General features: G+C 30.3%; 1 protein-coding gene across 1 annotated transcript in view; it reads left to right on the top strand.

The window, feature by feature from the left end:
• The first annotated feature begins 5799 nt into the window (after window positions 1–5799).
• The window catches only part of LOC113376088 (vegetative cell wall protein gp1-like), a 79884-nt gene continuing 66941 nt past the window's right edge, over window positions 5800–18742 (top strand). Inside the window, exons 1-2 of the mRNA XM_026616014.1 lie at window positions 5800–5844; window positions 5905–6439. Of these exons, the coding sequence (XP_026471799.1) occupies window positions 5800–5844; window positions 5905–6439 (580 nt within the window). The remainder of the gene's footprint in view (window positions 5845–5904; window positions 6440–18742) is intronic.

Here is an 18742-nt window from a genome sequence, read left to right as displayed (position 1 = left end):
AAATTTTGAAAATTAGCATATCATGTGATTTATTATTATTTATCAGTGAAAATAATAAATAAAAAAATAATAGTAAAATACACAACATGATATTAAAATTTATTGAAAAAATAATATATATTGTAAAGATGTTTTTTTACAGATTACAACTATATATAAATAAATCTTATAGCATATGGAACATAAAACTACCTCATCAATATGAATATAAAACAACAATAAATTGTTACTGTATCATTAACGTTATACATTGAAATAAAGTGAACAAACAGTAAACAATAAACGTCTTTCACTATCGATTAAAATTCACGAAACAATCATTTAATTTAAACCGGAATTTTATTTGAAAATATAAAGTATATATACATAACAAATTTGAATTTAAAAATTTCAAACTCATATGAACAATATGCTTATTAAAAAATCTACAATTCAAGTGCAACTCAATAAACATATGTAAATAATTGCACAGATATATTGATTATGAATGATTATATACACGCTTTAAAATTGATGAATGTAAAAATTGGTAAAAATGTAATAATTTATTAATTTAAAATAATAAAAGTGTAATAGAGTTGAAATATCAATTTATATACCATTATAGTTTTTAAAAAAGCATATAAACAAGATTAAATAAAATACGAAAAAAGTAATTTTATTTGAAAATATAAAATATATATAAATATCTCTTTTTATAATTCGAGTCAAATAACTCTATGAGTTACAGAGCTAGTATAAAAGAAAAATAGAATGAAATAATATAGAAATAAATTAGAAACAATAACAATAATTAATATAAAAGGTAAAATTTTAACGTAAATTATGTAGGTAATCACTGTGAAACTGTTCCAGTGAACATTTTACTATGTTATATTAAATCCAATGGAAATTTTCTCTTCAACCTTTAGTAGAGAGAAGCTAATTTAAATATTAAATGTTTTAGTTAGAAACAACATCATTATTGAACAATCCACAATTTAAGTGCAACTTATAGTAAAATCGAAAACTCAACAATGAGTATTACAGACAAAATCCATTGCCATCCATATATCATTTTCTTCAGAAGTGCAACTTGACAAGAATTATTAAATAATAAGAAAGTTTAACTGCTACTTAATTAACATCTATATATAATTGCATAGTTGTTGATCAAAAATATGTAATAATATACATACTTTAAAACTGAAAAGGGTGACATAAATAACATGAATCGCAAACGGCAAAAATTTAAATTGCAATTAGTTAAAACAGCAATTTTTGTATCATTACTGATTAAATATAATATAGAAAAATAATATAATAATATTAAATAAAATATAGAACGCATATTTTATTTGAAAATATAGTAGATACACCTATCCTCCACTTTACACGGATGATAGTTTCCATAAAATCTATGTCGTGTAAAACCTGAAAAATTCACTCTTATAGAGAAGAACCGTGTTAAACGAAATTCACTATAAAATAGCACTAACAAATACATGAACGGATAATATATACTTAATATCCAAACATTTATTATATTATAAAAATATTAATTTATTCCAATAATAAAAAATATATAAAACACCTATGACTAAATATTCATTATAATTATTTAAAGTCACACTTAAAAATTGATAAAAATAACATAAATAACATGAACCGCAAACGGTAAAAGCGCAATAGAGACATTAAGTTGAAATGTCGGTTGATATATTATTACACACTTAAGAAAGCACATGAACAAGATTAAATAATGTACAGGAACCGTAATTAATAACAAATTTTAAATGTTAAATCTTTTATACTAATTGTAAGAACAACGCTTTTATTGAATAATTCACAATTTAACTGCTATTTATTGAACATCTATAAATAATTGACTGAGTATTGAGTATAAATTATTTAAATTGTAACCCTTTGTAAATTGTACATCCTTTAAAATTGATAAAAGTAAAATAGTAATTTAGTAACTTAGTAATTTAAAATGGTAAAAGTGTAATAGAGTTATTAAGTTAAAATATCAATTTATATATCATTACAGATTTAAAAAAAAAACACAAACAAAATTAAACAATATACAGAAACCGTGTTTTATTTAAAAATAAAGAATTTATATGAAATAACAAAATTTGAATGTCAAATCTATTATATTTAGAACAACGTCCTTATTCAATAAATCACAATTTAAGTGCAATTTGACAAACATCTATAAATAGTTACATATATTGATTGTGAATAATCATATTTGCACTTTAATATGGATAAGAAATAATGTAAATAATATGAATCGTAAAGGTAAAAAGTGAAATAGAGACATCAAGTTGAAACGGCAATTATAAATTATTACGAATTTAAGATAACACATAACCAAGATGAAATGATATACAGAAACCGAGTTTTATTTAAAAATAGAGAATTTATATGTAATAACAAAATTTGAATGTTAAATCTATTATACTTAGAACAACGTCCTTATTCAATAACCACAATTTAAGTGCAATTTGACAAACATCTAGAAATATTTATATAAATATTGATTGTGAATAACCATATTTACATTTTAAAATTGATAAGAATGATATAAATAATATGAATCGTAAAGGTAAAAAGTGAAATAGAGACATCAAGTTGAAACGGCAATTATAAATTATTACAAATTTAAGATAAAAAATAAACAAGATAAAATTGATATACAGAAACCGAGTTTTATTTAAAAATAGATAATAAAAACAATGCCCTTATTCAATAAACCACAATTTAAGTACAATTTGACAAACATCTATAAATAGTTACATATATTGATTGTGAATAATCATATTTACACTTTAATATGGATAAGAAATAATGTAAATAATATGAATAATGTGAAAGGTAAAAAGTGTAATAGAGACAACAAGTTGAATCAGCAATTATAAATTATTATGAATTTAAGATACACATAACCAAGATAAAGTAATATACAGAAACCGTAATTTAATCTGAAAATATTAAATATATAAATAACAAAATTAAATGTTAAATATTAAAATGTTAATTTACACTTAGAACAACGTCTTTATTGATAATGCACAATTTAAGTGTAACTTAACAAACATCGATATAAAATAGACTGAACATTGATAAGAATGACATAAATAACATAAATCACATAGCTTAAAAATGTAATAGAGACATTAAATTGAAATGTCAATTTCTATATTATTACAAATATAAGAAAGCACATAAACAATAATAAATAATAAACATAAACATATAAAATCCATATGCGACAATTGGTCAAACAATTATTCAGAGACGACGGATATAACGTTATCCGTTTATTGAACACAGACTTGAACCAGCAAAAGAAGTTTAACAAACTTGTTAAAGAACCACATGAATAAAATAAACAGAATGAAATAAACACGATATTGTAACAAAACATCTGTAAAATACTTTATGCAGATATCTGGACACTGGGCGACGATATAGGGACATGCGACGACTAGGGAATTCTGCACAGTAAGTTTGCCGTGGCCGTGGAGGCGTTCTGTAGCAATAGAACGGATAGCGTAGCGCCGCTCAGACTCCGCCCAAGCGTTCGCAGTGCCGAGGCAGCACACGCCTTCCGGGGACACGGCCGCGTTTGCGCAAAGGTGACACGCACAGCATCCGCGGAGATCGGTGCAAGTGAAACAACTACCCGGAGCGCGGGATCTATCTCGCTCCCCGGAACGCGTATCGCCTCGTTCCCTTTGGATTTTATCGCCTCCGGTTTGCGGATTGCTGAGGCGTAGGCGTTCGCTATGAAGAGAAGCTTTAGCAATGGAATTTTTAAAGAATTATATTTTTTTCAACAAGTTCAGTCGGTAGAATGATGATGAATATTGATCTGTTATCAAATGTAGTGATTGTTGTTCTGCAATCATTTCTGTTTAGATATAAATAAAAACTGCGTGCATTAAGTCAAATTGCTGGAAATCGAAAATTAAAATCCCGTATCGAAAACTAAAATTAAAAAAAAAATTCAATTTTTTTAAACTTTGATTCTCAAAGTTTTGAAGTTTTGAAAAAAAATGCTGTATTGAAAAATTTGATTTTTTAATATTTTGTAATATTTTGGGAATTTTTAACCTTGTTCAGAGCAATCGCGCTGCATTACCCGCGTAGAGACAAATAAACATTGCTACAGAACCCATAGAAATGTAAATAAAATTTGTCCTTTTTATTAAAATGCCTATAAAATGTCTGATAATTACATGTGCGTATGTCTAATGATCATTTTTGACCGCCAAATTACATTTTTATTAAACTTTATTATAGGATCTCCGCAACCGCTAGACATGCCTTACCAAAAATTTTATTACTTTTTCATTTCATCAATACAAACAAAATGTTTTCTGAACCATCCAAATCGGACTCTCCGATATCTCAAAAACTGAATTACTATTTTTGGCACTTTTTGCCCCGTATCTTTGAAACGGCTTGACTTGCCTTTGCCAAATACTAATCAGCACGTCTTCCAGTCAATAGGAATCGAATGTTTTTTTAATTATTCAAATCGGTTGATCCGTGTTGACGAAATCGTCCACGAAAATCCAAACAAACATACATCAATCTTTTATTTTGAAATCTTTGAAACGTAAAGATAGCTACATAAAAATTTTCATTTTTGATTTTTTGCGATTACTATAACTTAAGCTACACGACGTTAATAACGTAGAACTTAATTCCAAAAAGCTATAATTAAATTGAGTATGCAACAACTTGTTTTTGCAAAATCGGTTAACGAGCAGATTTAAAATATTTAAATATTTATTTGCACTAAAGTTTCTTCCTAACAATATGTAATTCAAATTCATCAAAAATTGCATTTACTACACAAGTACAATATTTATTGATAAATAAATCTTCACATAAATGATTGTGAAGCAAGTTGTTAATTGTCCAAATCTAAGGAATTTAGCAATAAATCAATAGCAACCAGAAAAATACAGAAGCGATGAAATCCAGAAACCGATAATATGTGTGTCTGTCGCAAACTTCATTTTAATGCGTGTATATTTATTTGAATTATCTCCGGTGACGCGGGACACCAGGGCGAACGAGGACCGGTACCGCGGTAGCTGCTCGACTCGTTCCCGAGCGAGCGAGAGAGGAACGCAGCGCGTACTAACAGAGGCGAGCGCCCAATGAACGTTTGACGAACGGCCCTCGGATTGGCGCAGGGCACCCATACAAGAGACGGTCTCCCGTTGCGTGTGCCGCACACAGTCGCAGCAAATATTTTGTTCGCGGCTTTCTGAATCCGCGCGAGAACAGCCGACGCAAGAAGCCAAGCATCGGGCATCGGGCATCGCTCAGTCGACCGACAGCCGACACTCGATAGAGAGCGGTATCGCGCGCTATATACACGTGGAGTCGTAAACTCGACAGCTTAGTGTGACATACGCAACGGGCCAGCCCGGACGCAGACAGACGAAATTATTCTTAGCATTGACTGCTGTCACAACAGTCCAGGCCGGTTCGCTGCCGATTTGTGATTTATTGTCGTTTTATTTTAAACTGTTTTATGACGATATTTTTGAAAAAATATCATATTTTATTTATTTTTTCGGTTTAATAAAAAGTGTGATCGATTATGAAACGTAATCGTTTCGAGGGCTGACATATGTCAGATAATATTCGAATGTTTTCAATAAGTAAACAGTACTAATAAAACGTTTGTTAAAATATTGTCTTCGGACATGAGTGTCTTTCAGTGATAAGCAACTATTTAAATATATAGTGTGTTGATATATTTATGTACGTTGATCTGGAATAAATAAAATTATGAGTTCTTATCAGTTCGTGAATTCACTTGCGTCTTGCTACGCGGCACAAACCCCTCAGGGTCGTGGCGGCGGGCCAGAACAGCAAGCTCAGCAACAAGCTCAGCAACAGCTAGTGCAACAACAACAGCAGCATGCTTCAGCTGCGGATTATTATAACCCGAATGCGGCGGGAGCTGTTTATCCGCCAGCGTGTTATTCGCCACCTCAGGTCACTGCGGCCTGTCATTATCCTCAGCATCCCTATGCTACTCCGGCACCCGCGGCTCAGGGCCCGCTGCCACCCACTGAGATGGTGGATTACACACAATTGCAGCCGCCAGAGCCGCCGCATGCGAGCTGCAAGTACGCCGATAGCGCGTCGCCCGCTACGGCTGTTGCTTCACCTCAGGATCTGACCACGGCGCGTGGATCGCCGCCTCAACCACAACCGAATAAACAACCCGCATCTGCTGTTCCTTCGCCACCTGGAAAATCGACGCATCCAACGACTGCACCCCCAAACATGGCATCGCCCGCATCCAGCACGTCTAGTGCTTCCAGCGGGGACGCTACTCCGGGTTCTGCTTCCAAATCCGGAAAGAATGGAGCGAATCCTCCGCAGATCTACCCGTGGATGAAACGCGTACATCTCGGTCAAAGTGAGTACTGTAAATGTTTTCTATAATATATGTTCTATCTTAAATGTGCGTGAGTGCGAGCCCCTCGTGAAAACTCTAATAATATAAAAAGCCACCCGTGGCTTGACTGCGGCGAAATCATACAATATTTACAAGTGTTCGATATAGGCGATGTTTTTTCTTGATACAAGAGCGGTTGGAATTCAAATGATCTGTTAGTTTTATTGGTGCATTTATTATTCATCGTAGAGCCGTTATCAAATCCGTGTTCGGTAAAAGGTACGCGACTTGGGTCCATAATATGATGATACAGTGCAAAATGAAATGATAAAAAAGTTCTAAAATCAATGTACCTACTCTAGCTTTCGGATATATATCAGTTTGTTTGTCAAACTGTAAAGTGCCTGAAAAATAAATAATAATGACATACATCATAAATAATTTCTAGCAGCTCACGGACCTTTAATAAAATAAAATATTGTGAAAATCTGAATACTCCACGATGCTTTCTATTATGAACAACGTCGGGTTACCACCGTACGCTGCAATGTTCATATAATTGACTTAATGATCCCAATTACGCGCTGATTCCGACTATTATCCCTGCATAATATATCACAGCTTCAAACTGGATCAGACTCAGATACGCTGAGACTTATAAAGATGTGCAGAATCGTGGATAATGCCATAAACATAAATAATGTTTCGAGTGATTTACACGTATTTGAACTGTTATTAATGTCTCGTTGTTTCGATCGCATTGGAATAATATTACTTATCACCGGGCAACTGCAATTTACACAACTTGCAATTTACACACTATGCATAATTGAGACTAGAAAGAAATACTATTCTGAGAGACATGAATTTTATGCGATTTTAGAAAGGCCGTAAAGAAGTCATACACAATTTTTGCTACATCTTTTGAAAATTTATATAAAAATAAATATTTAAATTTTTATTAATCTTGAATGATAGTACAATCGTGTGAACTATGGACAAGTTAAAAAAATGTTTTTTCATTAAATAGCGATTGTCTGAAAAAAAAATTACAATTTTCTTTGATTTTCTCAAATTTTATAAAAATAGTGAAAATTGTAATTTGGGTAGATCGGTAGTTCATACTGAAAAATAGTCATTGAAGAAGACAAATTTTAAATAAAACAGTCCAGTAAAAGTTGGGAAATCGTGGGTATCGTATCGAAAAAGACAGTTTTCGAAACAGAGAAAAATTGTCGTGGTTGCTGTATCATCATCCATAATTTAAATTTAAGAGAAACCTCTCGTACACATATTCTTGAGCCGTTTAACTTTAAAAATATGCGAAGAAAACAAAATCGATTTTTTCTTATTCTAGACCAGAATACCCAACAAGTGATAGAAATATTTTTTTTTATTCGAATTCAAAATATATTTTGTATAATTAAATTATGATCTTCTCTTTAAGGCAGGTTATGTATAAGGCTTTTCATGTTTGGGTATTCAATTCTATATTTGTTTGAAGTCTTTAACTAAAATAATAAAACTAACAGCTGAACTTACAAATTTAATAAACTTTTTCGCCATATTGGAATATTTTATTCCAAGTAAAAATTAAGAAATAAATCATGAAACGTATGTAAGCTTCTATAACAATACAAGAGATCGATTTTTTTGATAACGCCCGAGGGATGGTTCTTGAGTGAATGAAAACCGAGAACATCGACATTGAAAAAAATTGTTACAAGTCAAAACAAACACCCGAATCCTTAAATATTTTTATATTATAAATCATTCCTGTTGCCGAAACACGTAGCACAGTTTTTATGAACTGGAGAGGAACCAACTTGTCAGAAGATGTAATTTATGGTCCCCGTTCACAATCAGCTATTTGCACGGGAGAAAGTAATGTGCGGTTAGTTCTGCGGGATCAAGCTTTTATTTGGATGTTTATTATTATTATCCCACATTGTCTAGTTAATAAAATATAGAAAATACTTATACGTTGAATCGATTGAAACATATCTTCCCTGCCTTAATATTCTGACATTAACACTAACAATGAGAACATAAATAATCGTGAAGAAAATTATTATGTCGAGTTAGTTGGTACTATCGATGACACCATAGGGAATTACGGTAGCACTTGAAAACCACTTTCAATAGATAATACAAATACGAGGTTTATCATAATGCCTGTTAAATATTCATTATGGTTTAAATTATGATAAAAAACGCAATAAAAACAATGCGAGTACTTGAATATTATTTAGTACTGTAAACGAAATGTATAACATATATAAGCTGAAGTAAAACTATAAAATATAAACTTGTATTTGAAAAATCTTTGATGCATTATATTCAAATAGTTTCTTAAAATACAATATTCTATGCTAAGAGATGCTTTGTGATACTTTACTTACCTCACCTCAACCTCAATAAAGAAATCAAAGTTATAGATTGTCAATATCGTTTGAATTTTATTACTTTCATCTGCAAAAATCCTTTCTGTTTCGTATCAAAAAATTAATTCTGTTGAATTGCAAACATTGAGCAGATTTTCATTTTAGCTCTATAATATTATTAGCGTATTCAAAAACTACTGCATCATTGTGAAAGTTGTACGAAAAAATTGAAGTTTTTAATGCTGCATATAGCCAATAGTTTTTAATAAGCAACAAAAAACTAGCGTTTATATAATTGTAATATAATTCCAATACGTCCAATGTTCTATCAATTTCTATCAAGACCCCAATGTTTATGTGAACATAGTTAATGGTCCATTGACAGTAGGGAAAGTATACAACGACCCTTGAGATTTGAAGAATTATCGATCATCCTTTGTTTGCAATGGTTATAATATTAGAACAAGGCACATAAAATTTGTTCATATTGAATAAAATATCTGACAAAAAAATTCTGTAGTTGAGATGAAAATATTGCATATCAATTGAAATGAAACACACTAATGATACAAAATAAATTTAGTTTTTTATTGTTATTCGTTATTTCATTCTTATAGTCCTAATTATATTATAGTATTATGTACGTCATAACTTATTTTAAACATAACAACGTTTATGAAAACTCTCAAAAAATCATTAAAATACTAATAGCTCTTATTCAAAGTGCTTTACAGTCTCTAAGCTACAAAAAGGACTGAATACGATTAATTTGAATCATATTTTTTATTCAATTTTTTATGAATACTTACTTGATTTAGATTATCATTACATATATGTTTTTTATTTAAAAACCAAAAGAAGTGCTACTATCAATTTATCATTATGTATTCGTCACGGTAATTAAAATAAACAACATTCTATGAGCTATTTAAAGTTAAATTGCTATTTATTATATATGTGATTTTTTATAGTTTTCTCTATAGTTTTTTTCTGGTTGGTATATATGGTTCTAATAACGCTTGTATTTTTTTATTGTTGTTGCATTCAATTTAAATTTAATTTTTAGCTTAAATTGATACTTTATGCTCGAAATACGCCTCAATAAATTATTGTCTGTTTTGTAGAAGCATAAATAATATATATATAAATTTTATTCATTTATTAATATACTTGGTAGAAATGTATTAAACTATATTAAAATCTTAGGGGCCGTTCGTAGACACAAGCTTTCTTGCAAAAATATTTTGTATTTGATACATTACATTATTTTTGCTGGACTGCTCTTCAGCATTTCAAATATACTTGAAAAGGTTTCTCATGGAAAGATCATGAAAAGATTAGTAGGTTGTTAGGTTATATTTTAACCTTTGTAATTGTGGACTGTGAAAACACAGATTTGTTTGTATAATTTGTTGCAAGTTCTTATTATAATATATGACGTGTAACTAAGTTTGTTACCTCGCAAACTTTTGTTTTTAGAAGTGAAAGACCTCAAGCCAACTCTGTGCTTCCCCAAACCTGTAATACCCTTAACAACATTTTTTTGGTTAATGACAAATTAGTATGAAAAGTGTAATTGCTAACTATAGGTCAACATTGATGTGTCTAATATTCACAGATGATGACATAAGATATTATGTCGAAAAGTTTGCAAATTTAAAGATTTTTCAGTTCTTGCTCAGCTTGATCAACTTGAGTTTGATTTATTTTTTATCTAAACAATAACAATATAACTGTGTTTGTAAAACGCATTGCTTCTGTTTTATCACATTTTTTTATTAAATTTAATGTCTAAAGAGGTAGACGAAGCTAAAGCTCAATTCCGCCGCTAATTTCCTGGGAGTTTGTTCGCGTCCGTCGTGCGCTGTTTTATATGATCCGCATTACAAAGATGGAATGAGCGATTGCTTATTTGTAAAGCCGGCCGTGTATAGACAGCAATCGTTCGGCAATTTAGCTCATCTTTGCCTCTCTTCGCAAAATCTCACGATTTCATGTCTATCAAACGCTGGCTGTAAGGATATCTACCAAAACACCCGAGCGGTCTGCGTTTTATCAAGCCGTCGACGCGTTTACCTAATGTCTGGGAGAAACTGATTGTCGATGAAAATATCGATGTTAAAACTATGTAAATGATAGTAAAAAGTATAATAAAATTATCAATTTAATGTGTTGAATCCAATCGCGAATTGCAGAGCATCCGAGTGAAGAGGGTTAATATTTTCAAATTATATAAGAGGAGTTACGGGCTTGTTGTAACAGTTTTTTCTTAATTAATATATATTGAGATCCAATGTATATATTTCTACGAAATAAAGATGCATATATGTTGTGATTATTCTATTCTCATACTTCTAATCAAGCTAATATAATTCCATAAGTATTATTCGTTATTTCACTATTAATTATTTTTTAGAAAAAGTCATGTGTTATAACTTACCCCGTGTTTTGTGTTAGATACAACATCTACCGGTAACGACAAAAAACGACAATAATATCTTTGGTAATTTATTATTTAAAAAAAATTACATGTTTTATAATAATTATTTTCTTACGTTAATTTATCGTAAGATATAATGAATACAAATAAAATATATAGTGTCAACTGTAATCATTTTTTATCATAAATCAACGTAAGCTACAATCAGTATCATAATACAAATAAAAGAATCCTGTAATACAATTTACATGTGCCCAAACTATTTATTCTCTCAATCTTTTTCACTTGATTTATCTATAATTCTTGTATGTTACAACTAGCCCCAGGTGTGAATTTTCACATTGATCGGGATAACTATTTAGCCCTACAAGGTTAATTTTTTCTTTAATTTGTGACAAAAATATATTGGTAAATATTTGCATTATTACATTGCTAAATGTCAGTAGCAGCTGTAAAGATGTCAAGACATGTCGCTAATCATAGTTTTATTATTTGAAGTAGAAGTAACACTGGCTATTTCTACTATTGTCAATTTATTTGTCATATGTAATCTAATTATATTATCTATATCTAATCTAATTATATTTACTAGATGTCGACTAAAGACAGTTTTAAATTATATGGTGAAATAAAAATAAAAATCATAGCTTTATGTCTATAGGAACGATTGAGGTTGTCCACATATGGAACTAGGTGCCTTGTAGAGTAAACAATTTAGCAATCACAAAAACTGTTACACGTTAGGTTGATAAATTTGGTAAGAAGTAAGATATATGAAATTTAAAATTAGCCGATAATAATAACGCAAACCAAAATTTTATGATAGTCCATTTTTATATTACTACAAAAATGACGGATCTGCGCAGTTCTGTTTACTGCGTCGGCCTGTGGGACAGTAGCCATGACAATATTATGGAGAAGGGTGTCCAATGAAGACAAAAAAATACAAAGAGTCTATATTTACTATCTAAGCATTGTTCAGTTGATCAAAATCATTTACTTCGAGTATCGATCCTCGTAGAAAGTACTCAATTTACAACGCGAAAGAGTATACGAGTACACCGCGGGAATAATTATTATTGCTGATCGACGACGGATTGACGGACGTTCAACACGTATACCAAGCGCGTTATTATCGAAGAGCCAGGCTACCGGAATAGTTTAGAAGAGAAATATTGTCGGTTATTATGGGATGACGTTTCTATAGGCGCTATTGAAATATGTTATGAGTTTTTGACTAAAATAGCTCGAGTGAAAATAATACTTAAGAATGGGCAATGACAATATGTCGGTTATTTTGTCTAAGAATAAGGTTAATAAAAATTAGCTGTTATAAGATTTCACATGTCTAAATCTGGCCTCGTTATATAATTTAAAGTTTTTGATGTTGAACAGTGTTATTACCAATACTCGAGGCAGACTTTACTTTACTATTGCTACGAGCGTCGTCTATAGACGACATCCGCTTGACCACCTGTGTGTACGAGTATCGCCTATAGACGACATCTATATATCATCATAAGATAATAGCTAAAAAATGCTTTGCAATGCTATACATATCTTGGTTTAAAGCTACAAGATTGATCGCTCTAACAAAGCGAATTAAATAAAGTGAGTTAAACTTGTGAGTTAAATTATAGAGAATTTGTTATTGTCATTTTTAGTTCATTAGAAATGTAAATTTTAATTTTTGAATACAGTTTTATTGAAAATGATAGGAAAATCTTTAAATATTTTGTGTAACTAATACTTGGGCGGCTTGTTGACTCATACAGCAGCGTCGCTCCTGCGAAAAACACCCTAATAGCGAAAGGATTAAAATTACTCTATTTTAATTAAAACAATCTCAAAGTAAAACAAACTGGTACCCTTAAATACGACTTAGACATTTTATTATATGTAAATATGAATTTAAATTACTACTGCTAATAATTCCATTTTGATTCAATTATATATTTGACTCTCATAGCGAAAAGGTTAAAATTACTATAATATTTTAATTTTCTAATATTATTTTAATTTTCTTAAAATTATAACCCTACTGAAACTCTTACGATTACGATTAAGTTACTTTAAATTATGTTAAGTAAATATAAATTTTTATTATTACTACTAATAATTCCATTTTGATTCAATTATATGATATTTACTATCAATAAGCAGAAGCCGATCCCGTGTTATTTAAAATAAAATCTTAAATTATTCAAAAATCAGCCTTGATAATAAAAAATGATTAACGCATTTTATATCTCAATCTACCAGCGTACTACTATCAAATCATCTCAAACATGAATAACACAATTGAAAATTTGAATAATAAATAATTAAATGTAAAATAAAAACAGAAAGTGATTTGTATTTGAATACAAACATATTGTTTTGAGTTTTACATATCAGTTTAAGTATCTAAATCGAAGCAGCTTCTGGTTTGTTAGAAATATATATTTAGAGCTGACAAATAAATATAAATGTGGATAACGTGGGAAAATATCTTGATTTGAGGAATCAATTATTATTTCAAACTTTGAATTTTCTATTATATATATATATATATATATATATATATATATATATATTATAAATGTGTGTGTGTTTTTGTGTATGAATTACATTTCTAGACTTACATTGCGTTTAATTGTTTTATCACATTTATATATATATAATTGTAAAGAATCAAATTTTTGTGTTTTTTTTAAATAGCATAAATAAATAAAATAAATAAATATTAAGTTAAAAGTCATCAATGTGATTTTTTATTTATATCATTTTTAACAGTAATCAGAACTTAAAGGTTCTATAAGCTCTTTGATGATAAAATTCATCTAATTATTTATCTCTATACGACAAATTTTATTATAACAATTTCTATAATAGATGATTTTTTTATTGAATAAGTAAGAATGCCAGATAAGAGCCAATTTCACTTGTCGTCACTGTTATCAATACTTCGAAGTCAAAACCGATGTCACTATTGCTTGACATCAAGCTATCAGAAACAGTAATAGAACCTGCAACTTTTGATTAAAATCCCATAGCTCTCCCCCATAGTTCTACCCACTAATCGACGGGAGAACAAGTAAAAAATCAATTACAATAGATTTTTCTATTTTTTAACAGCACGCAGAACTTAGGATTATATTTGAAATATTGTTAACTGAAATTTTTACTTATCATAGTAAAAATTTCTACTAATTAGGGATATTATCACTTTGAAACATATTGCTATCTATAGTTCTAGTCAAAACGGATGTTACTACTGCTTGACATCAGGTTGTCCGCCGCATCCGGGACTTGTTTGAAATATTATATCTCCACTAAATTACATCATGAAACTACTCGATCTATGACAAGATGAGCGCAGTGTAAAAACTCAAAGTTTATTTAATTGGTATTTTTATTCAATTGGCACAGATTCGATTAAACTGAAACATTGTGGTTCAATAAGAAAATTTAGTATGTATCGAAATTTCTAAGTGTGTGTTAAGTTACACGTTACGAAAACAACAAAACGACCATTTTCAACATTTGTAAAATTACACGCATGTTTGCTCCTCGGGCGACATCGTATTAAATGGCAATAAAAGCCTCTTCGCCCCGCACTCGAGATGATCTTCGCGAGAAAGAAGAGTCCGCGGACACAAGCAAAGCGCGCCGCGCCTTGGTAGCGAAACCATAAATTGTATTAATTGCTATCGAATAGCCTACAACGGCATCCACAGCTAATAAACTAAAAATAATGCGCTGGCCGAACGCCGTGTCTCGACGGAATTTACGATGTATTATGTAAAACTCGAACGAACAGACTTGGGATACATAACCATGACCCACGATGATATAAACTTACAAGCACAAACTTTTTGGACTTAAACAAAATTCATGAGTATAATCAATACAAATGTAAGTCATTTTCAATTTTTGTGACAATTAACATGTGTAAAATTTGTGTTAATTACAAAAATCCTGTTTGAGCTAACCTTGATGAGAGATTACCCAACACAATATCCAACTAGAATTTATAACTTTGAACGTCTTTCAATTCAAATTCATACATATAAGGATTTTCTGAGCAAACTTGAATAAACATGAATGGGCCGATTGTGCCGTAAAATAGACCAATGGATTATGACAAGGTTATATTACATTCCAATTGTAATACAAAATCGTACTGAATACTGTCAAAATGCTATGTATTTGCTGTACTTTGTTTTACACATAAACAGCAAGTTCACTCGTATGTTATTAAACATTATTAGAAAGATCCAGTTATTATAAGATTTTTCAAGGTTAGGTTTTCTATCTGACAACCTAACGAAACACCTGACTGCTTAACAACCACATGGCCCTTGTCATTATTTAGTACGATCTTGTATGAAAAATGGAACGTAACATAGCCTTGCCATAACATTGGTCTATTTTACGGCGGAATCGGCTCATTGGTTTTAAATCTGTTATTTACAAAGAAGTTGCTTATAAATATACTAAATTTGTTTACGGTAAACGTTAACCATTATTAAAACTAGTCTAATAAGTACTTTTTATAAAATACTTAAACATTTTTAACAGTTAATTACGGAGAGCGTCCTTGTCGATTTTTACTAAAATCTGTTCAGTTTAATCCTTAATATTTCATTCTTCGAGCATATTTCGAAAATTTAAAATCTGACCATGACCTGACTTGACTAATCAGCACGCAGTCAACGCTATTTATGATTGAGTTTTTTCAAATAACATAATTTTGTAAAATAGATGGAGTCGTGTCGAGAAAATGTTGACAAAAGTGTTATTGTGTGATCACATGCTCGTAACGTATGAGTCATATGTATACTATTCCCAATTTTTGTGTCAAATTAATCAGAATGAATTGAAATGTAGGCAAAATCTAAAATTTGAGTATCGTCGTTTTATGTTGAAAATAAGGACTTCTGTATTAATATCATGTCTGTACATCACAAATTATTTACAATTCTATATTGGAGGTGTTGGTAACTAGAGTGGACCATCCCAAATATGCCTTAACGCCATTAAACTGTGTCGAAAAAATTCTATTTTTTGGGAATGTTTTCATATTAACTCCAATTAGTTTATATACTACTTACCATTAATCTTCACCTTAATTTACTTGATATAAATGAAATTGAAACCCTATAGTACACTTTGAGTTTTTGTAAAAGGTGAGACAACTTTAGAGCTAGATCAGAGCTGCATGTCAACGGCAGATATAAATATTATGTGTATTTCAGTTTTGCAAATATTATTTAGTGCAAAACTCATCATATCCTCGCCGCATCTCACCAAATTGTGGAATGGGCTACTCTGGTTACCAACTCTTCATTTCTTAAATACATTGTCATGTTAGAGAAATGTATTATATATTTATGTGGCCACCAGAAATTATTAGCGGTTTATTTATAAAATATATATTTTAATTAATGGTTAATTTTATCAATATTTTTTCTATTATTTTTTCTCGATTTGGTGAAGATCATGTAAACCTAACCTGAGCCGATGCCGCGCGCGTCGCACAAGGATGAGCCGTCGAGTATTCAAACAAACGTAGATGGCACACGGCGCTCCGTATGGCGAGATCGTAAATAAAATGTATGTAACCAACAGGTGTAGGAATATATCCTAAATCTGACATAGAGCCACAACCCAGCTTACACATAACTCCGCGATATATAACTCATTGGGTCTTGTCTATACATAAGATACATTGCTTGGGAAAAATTTTATATACATAGGTATTTACATCATCGGGGAATACGCTGTTGGATTTACAACGATGTCTCATTTTATAATACATTTTTTTGAAAACGAAATATATTTCAAATTATGGAGAGGTTTTAGAAAGATTTAGGGAGAGAAATGAAAAATTTAGTTAGTAAATTTGTATTCCAGCCATTGGTAAATAGCAAATTTGAAATCAGCATTGCTAGTAAAAAAATATATTGATAAAGTGTTTAGGACCAAAAAAGAACCTCATTCGATAATTCAGATTATCAAGTTAGATTTTTGAAATGTAGGACCGATCCAACTCTTTGCAACCACCTCTTCGGGGTAACAGCCTTCCGGTATGAAAGCTCAATGCCATGAAGATTGCTGCCTGCATGCATGCCAATTTAATAATATAAAAATACGTCCATTTTCGAAACCAAACAGATATGTATATAAATATCCTCATGTATATATAATAGAGATCAAAATATAACATGGTGGTAGCGAATACATAATACTGAATATACAAACAGTAAGCATTAATATAAAAAACAAATGAATATGCGTCCATTATAATTTCATTTAAATCGAAAGTTTTACCGTTTCGAGAATGTCGCACATATTTGGCCTACATTTGATCGGCGCCCACCCAATAATCCAATTTATAAATAAATTTGTTTCTCAAAACAGTGTATTCATGAGCTGATTAATGAACTAGATCTATTAAGGCATTAGGTGTAATTTATGCGCCATATGAGTAGTTCAAAGAATGTCCATTCACCAAAGCATCTCTTGCATAAATTAAGTACCAGTTTGGATAGACGCCAATAACCATTCGCAAATAACATTTGAATCGCAAATACGAACATCAGCATTACTTTAAATGCATGGGATTTCCATTCACAAAAATAACCATCTGCTTAGAACAAAATAGACAATTTTTTCCAGGTAAATAATAATAAAGTCTATAGATGCTGCTGTATTGTTACATTCATTCAGATTTTTTTCTTATTATTCTAATTAATAATTCAAAATTAATCCTGTGACAATATTTTAGATCATACAATCCATTCTGTACGGAGTAAAAATCACATGTGTTTTTAACTAATTTCATAAGAAATGTAAACTATAAAAAATATTTCTACAAGATGACCAGAACACATAAATCTTATATGATTCAAGGTTTTTTAAGACACATGTTAGTACCCATAAGAATATCTGCAAAAACTATGGGAGTTAGTTTCCAATAAGCGAGGTGGTAGTGTTTAAAAACCCAATCAGAATTCTCGGTTCTTTCTATTATTAGTAAATTCTTGTTAAGAGTCTAATAGGATTTTGACTTTTCAAATTCTGAGCAATTAAAACCAAACAAGTTATATATGACTATTATTAAATAATCAAAATTTAATCGCAAATAACTAATAAGCAAATTTAATAAAAGTAATTACAATAAATTATTTTTCTCACAGTTAAGAGAAAAACAAACTTAATTGTGTTATACAAATAAACATATTTCAAATTCAGATATAAAAATATTTTTAATTTTAATATTGAATGGATTAACACAGTGGTTTCCAATTTTATTATACAGTGCTCCCTAACAAAAAAAAATGCGCGCCCCCCCCCCTAATTTTTCAAGCATTCCGATTTCACATATATTCAATTGATATTATAATTTAATTATCAACCAACAAATACATAATATACAATTGATGGTTTATTTTGGGAAATAGTATTTGGGACTCTGCTGTACGCCCATTTTGTAACAGTCCCACAGGTTTGAAA

The sequence above is a fragment of the Ctenocephalides felis genome, unplaced genomic scaffold (assembly GCF_003426905.1).
Source record: "Ctenocephalides felis isolate EL2017-DRISC unplaced genomic scaffold, ASM342690v1 CF-g0.4_SCAFFOLD_01886, whole genome shotgun sequence".
In the NCBI taxonomy this organism is placed as follows: Eukaryota; Metazoa; Arthropoda; class Insecta; order Siphonaptera; family Pulicidae; genus Ctenocephalides; species Ctenocephalides felis.
The sequence above is the reverse complement of the archived record's forward strand: the minus strand, read 5'-3'. Positions and strand labels throughout refer to the sequence as shown.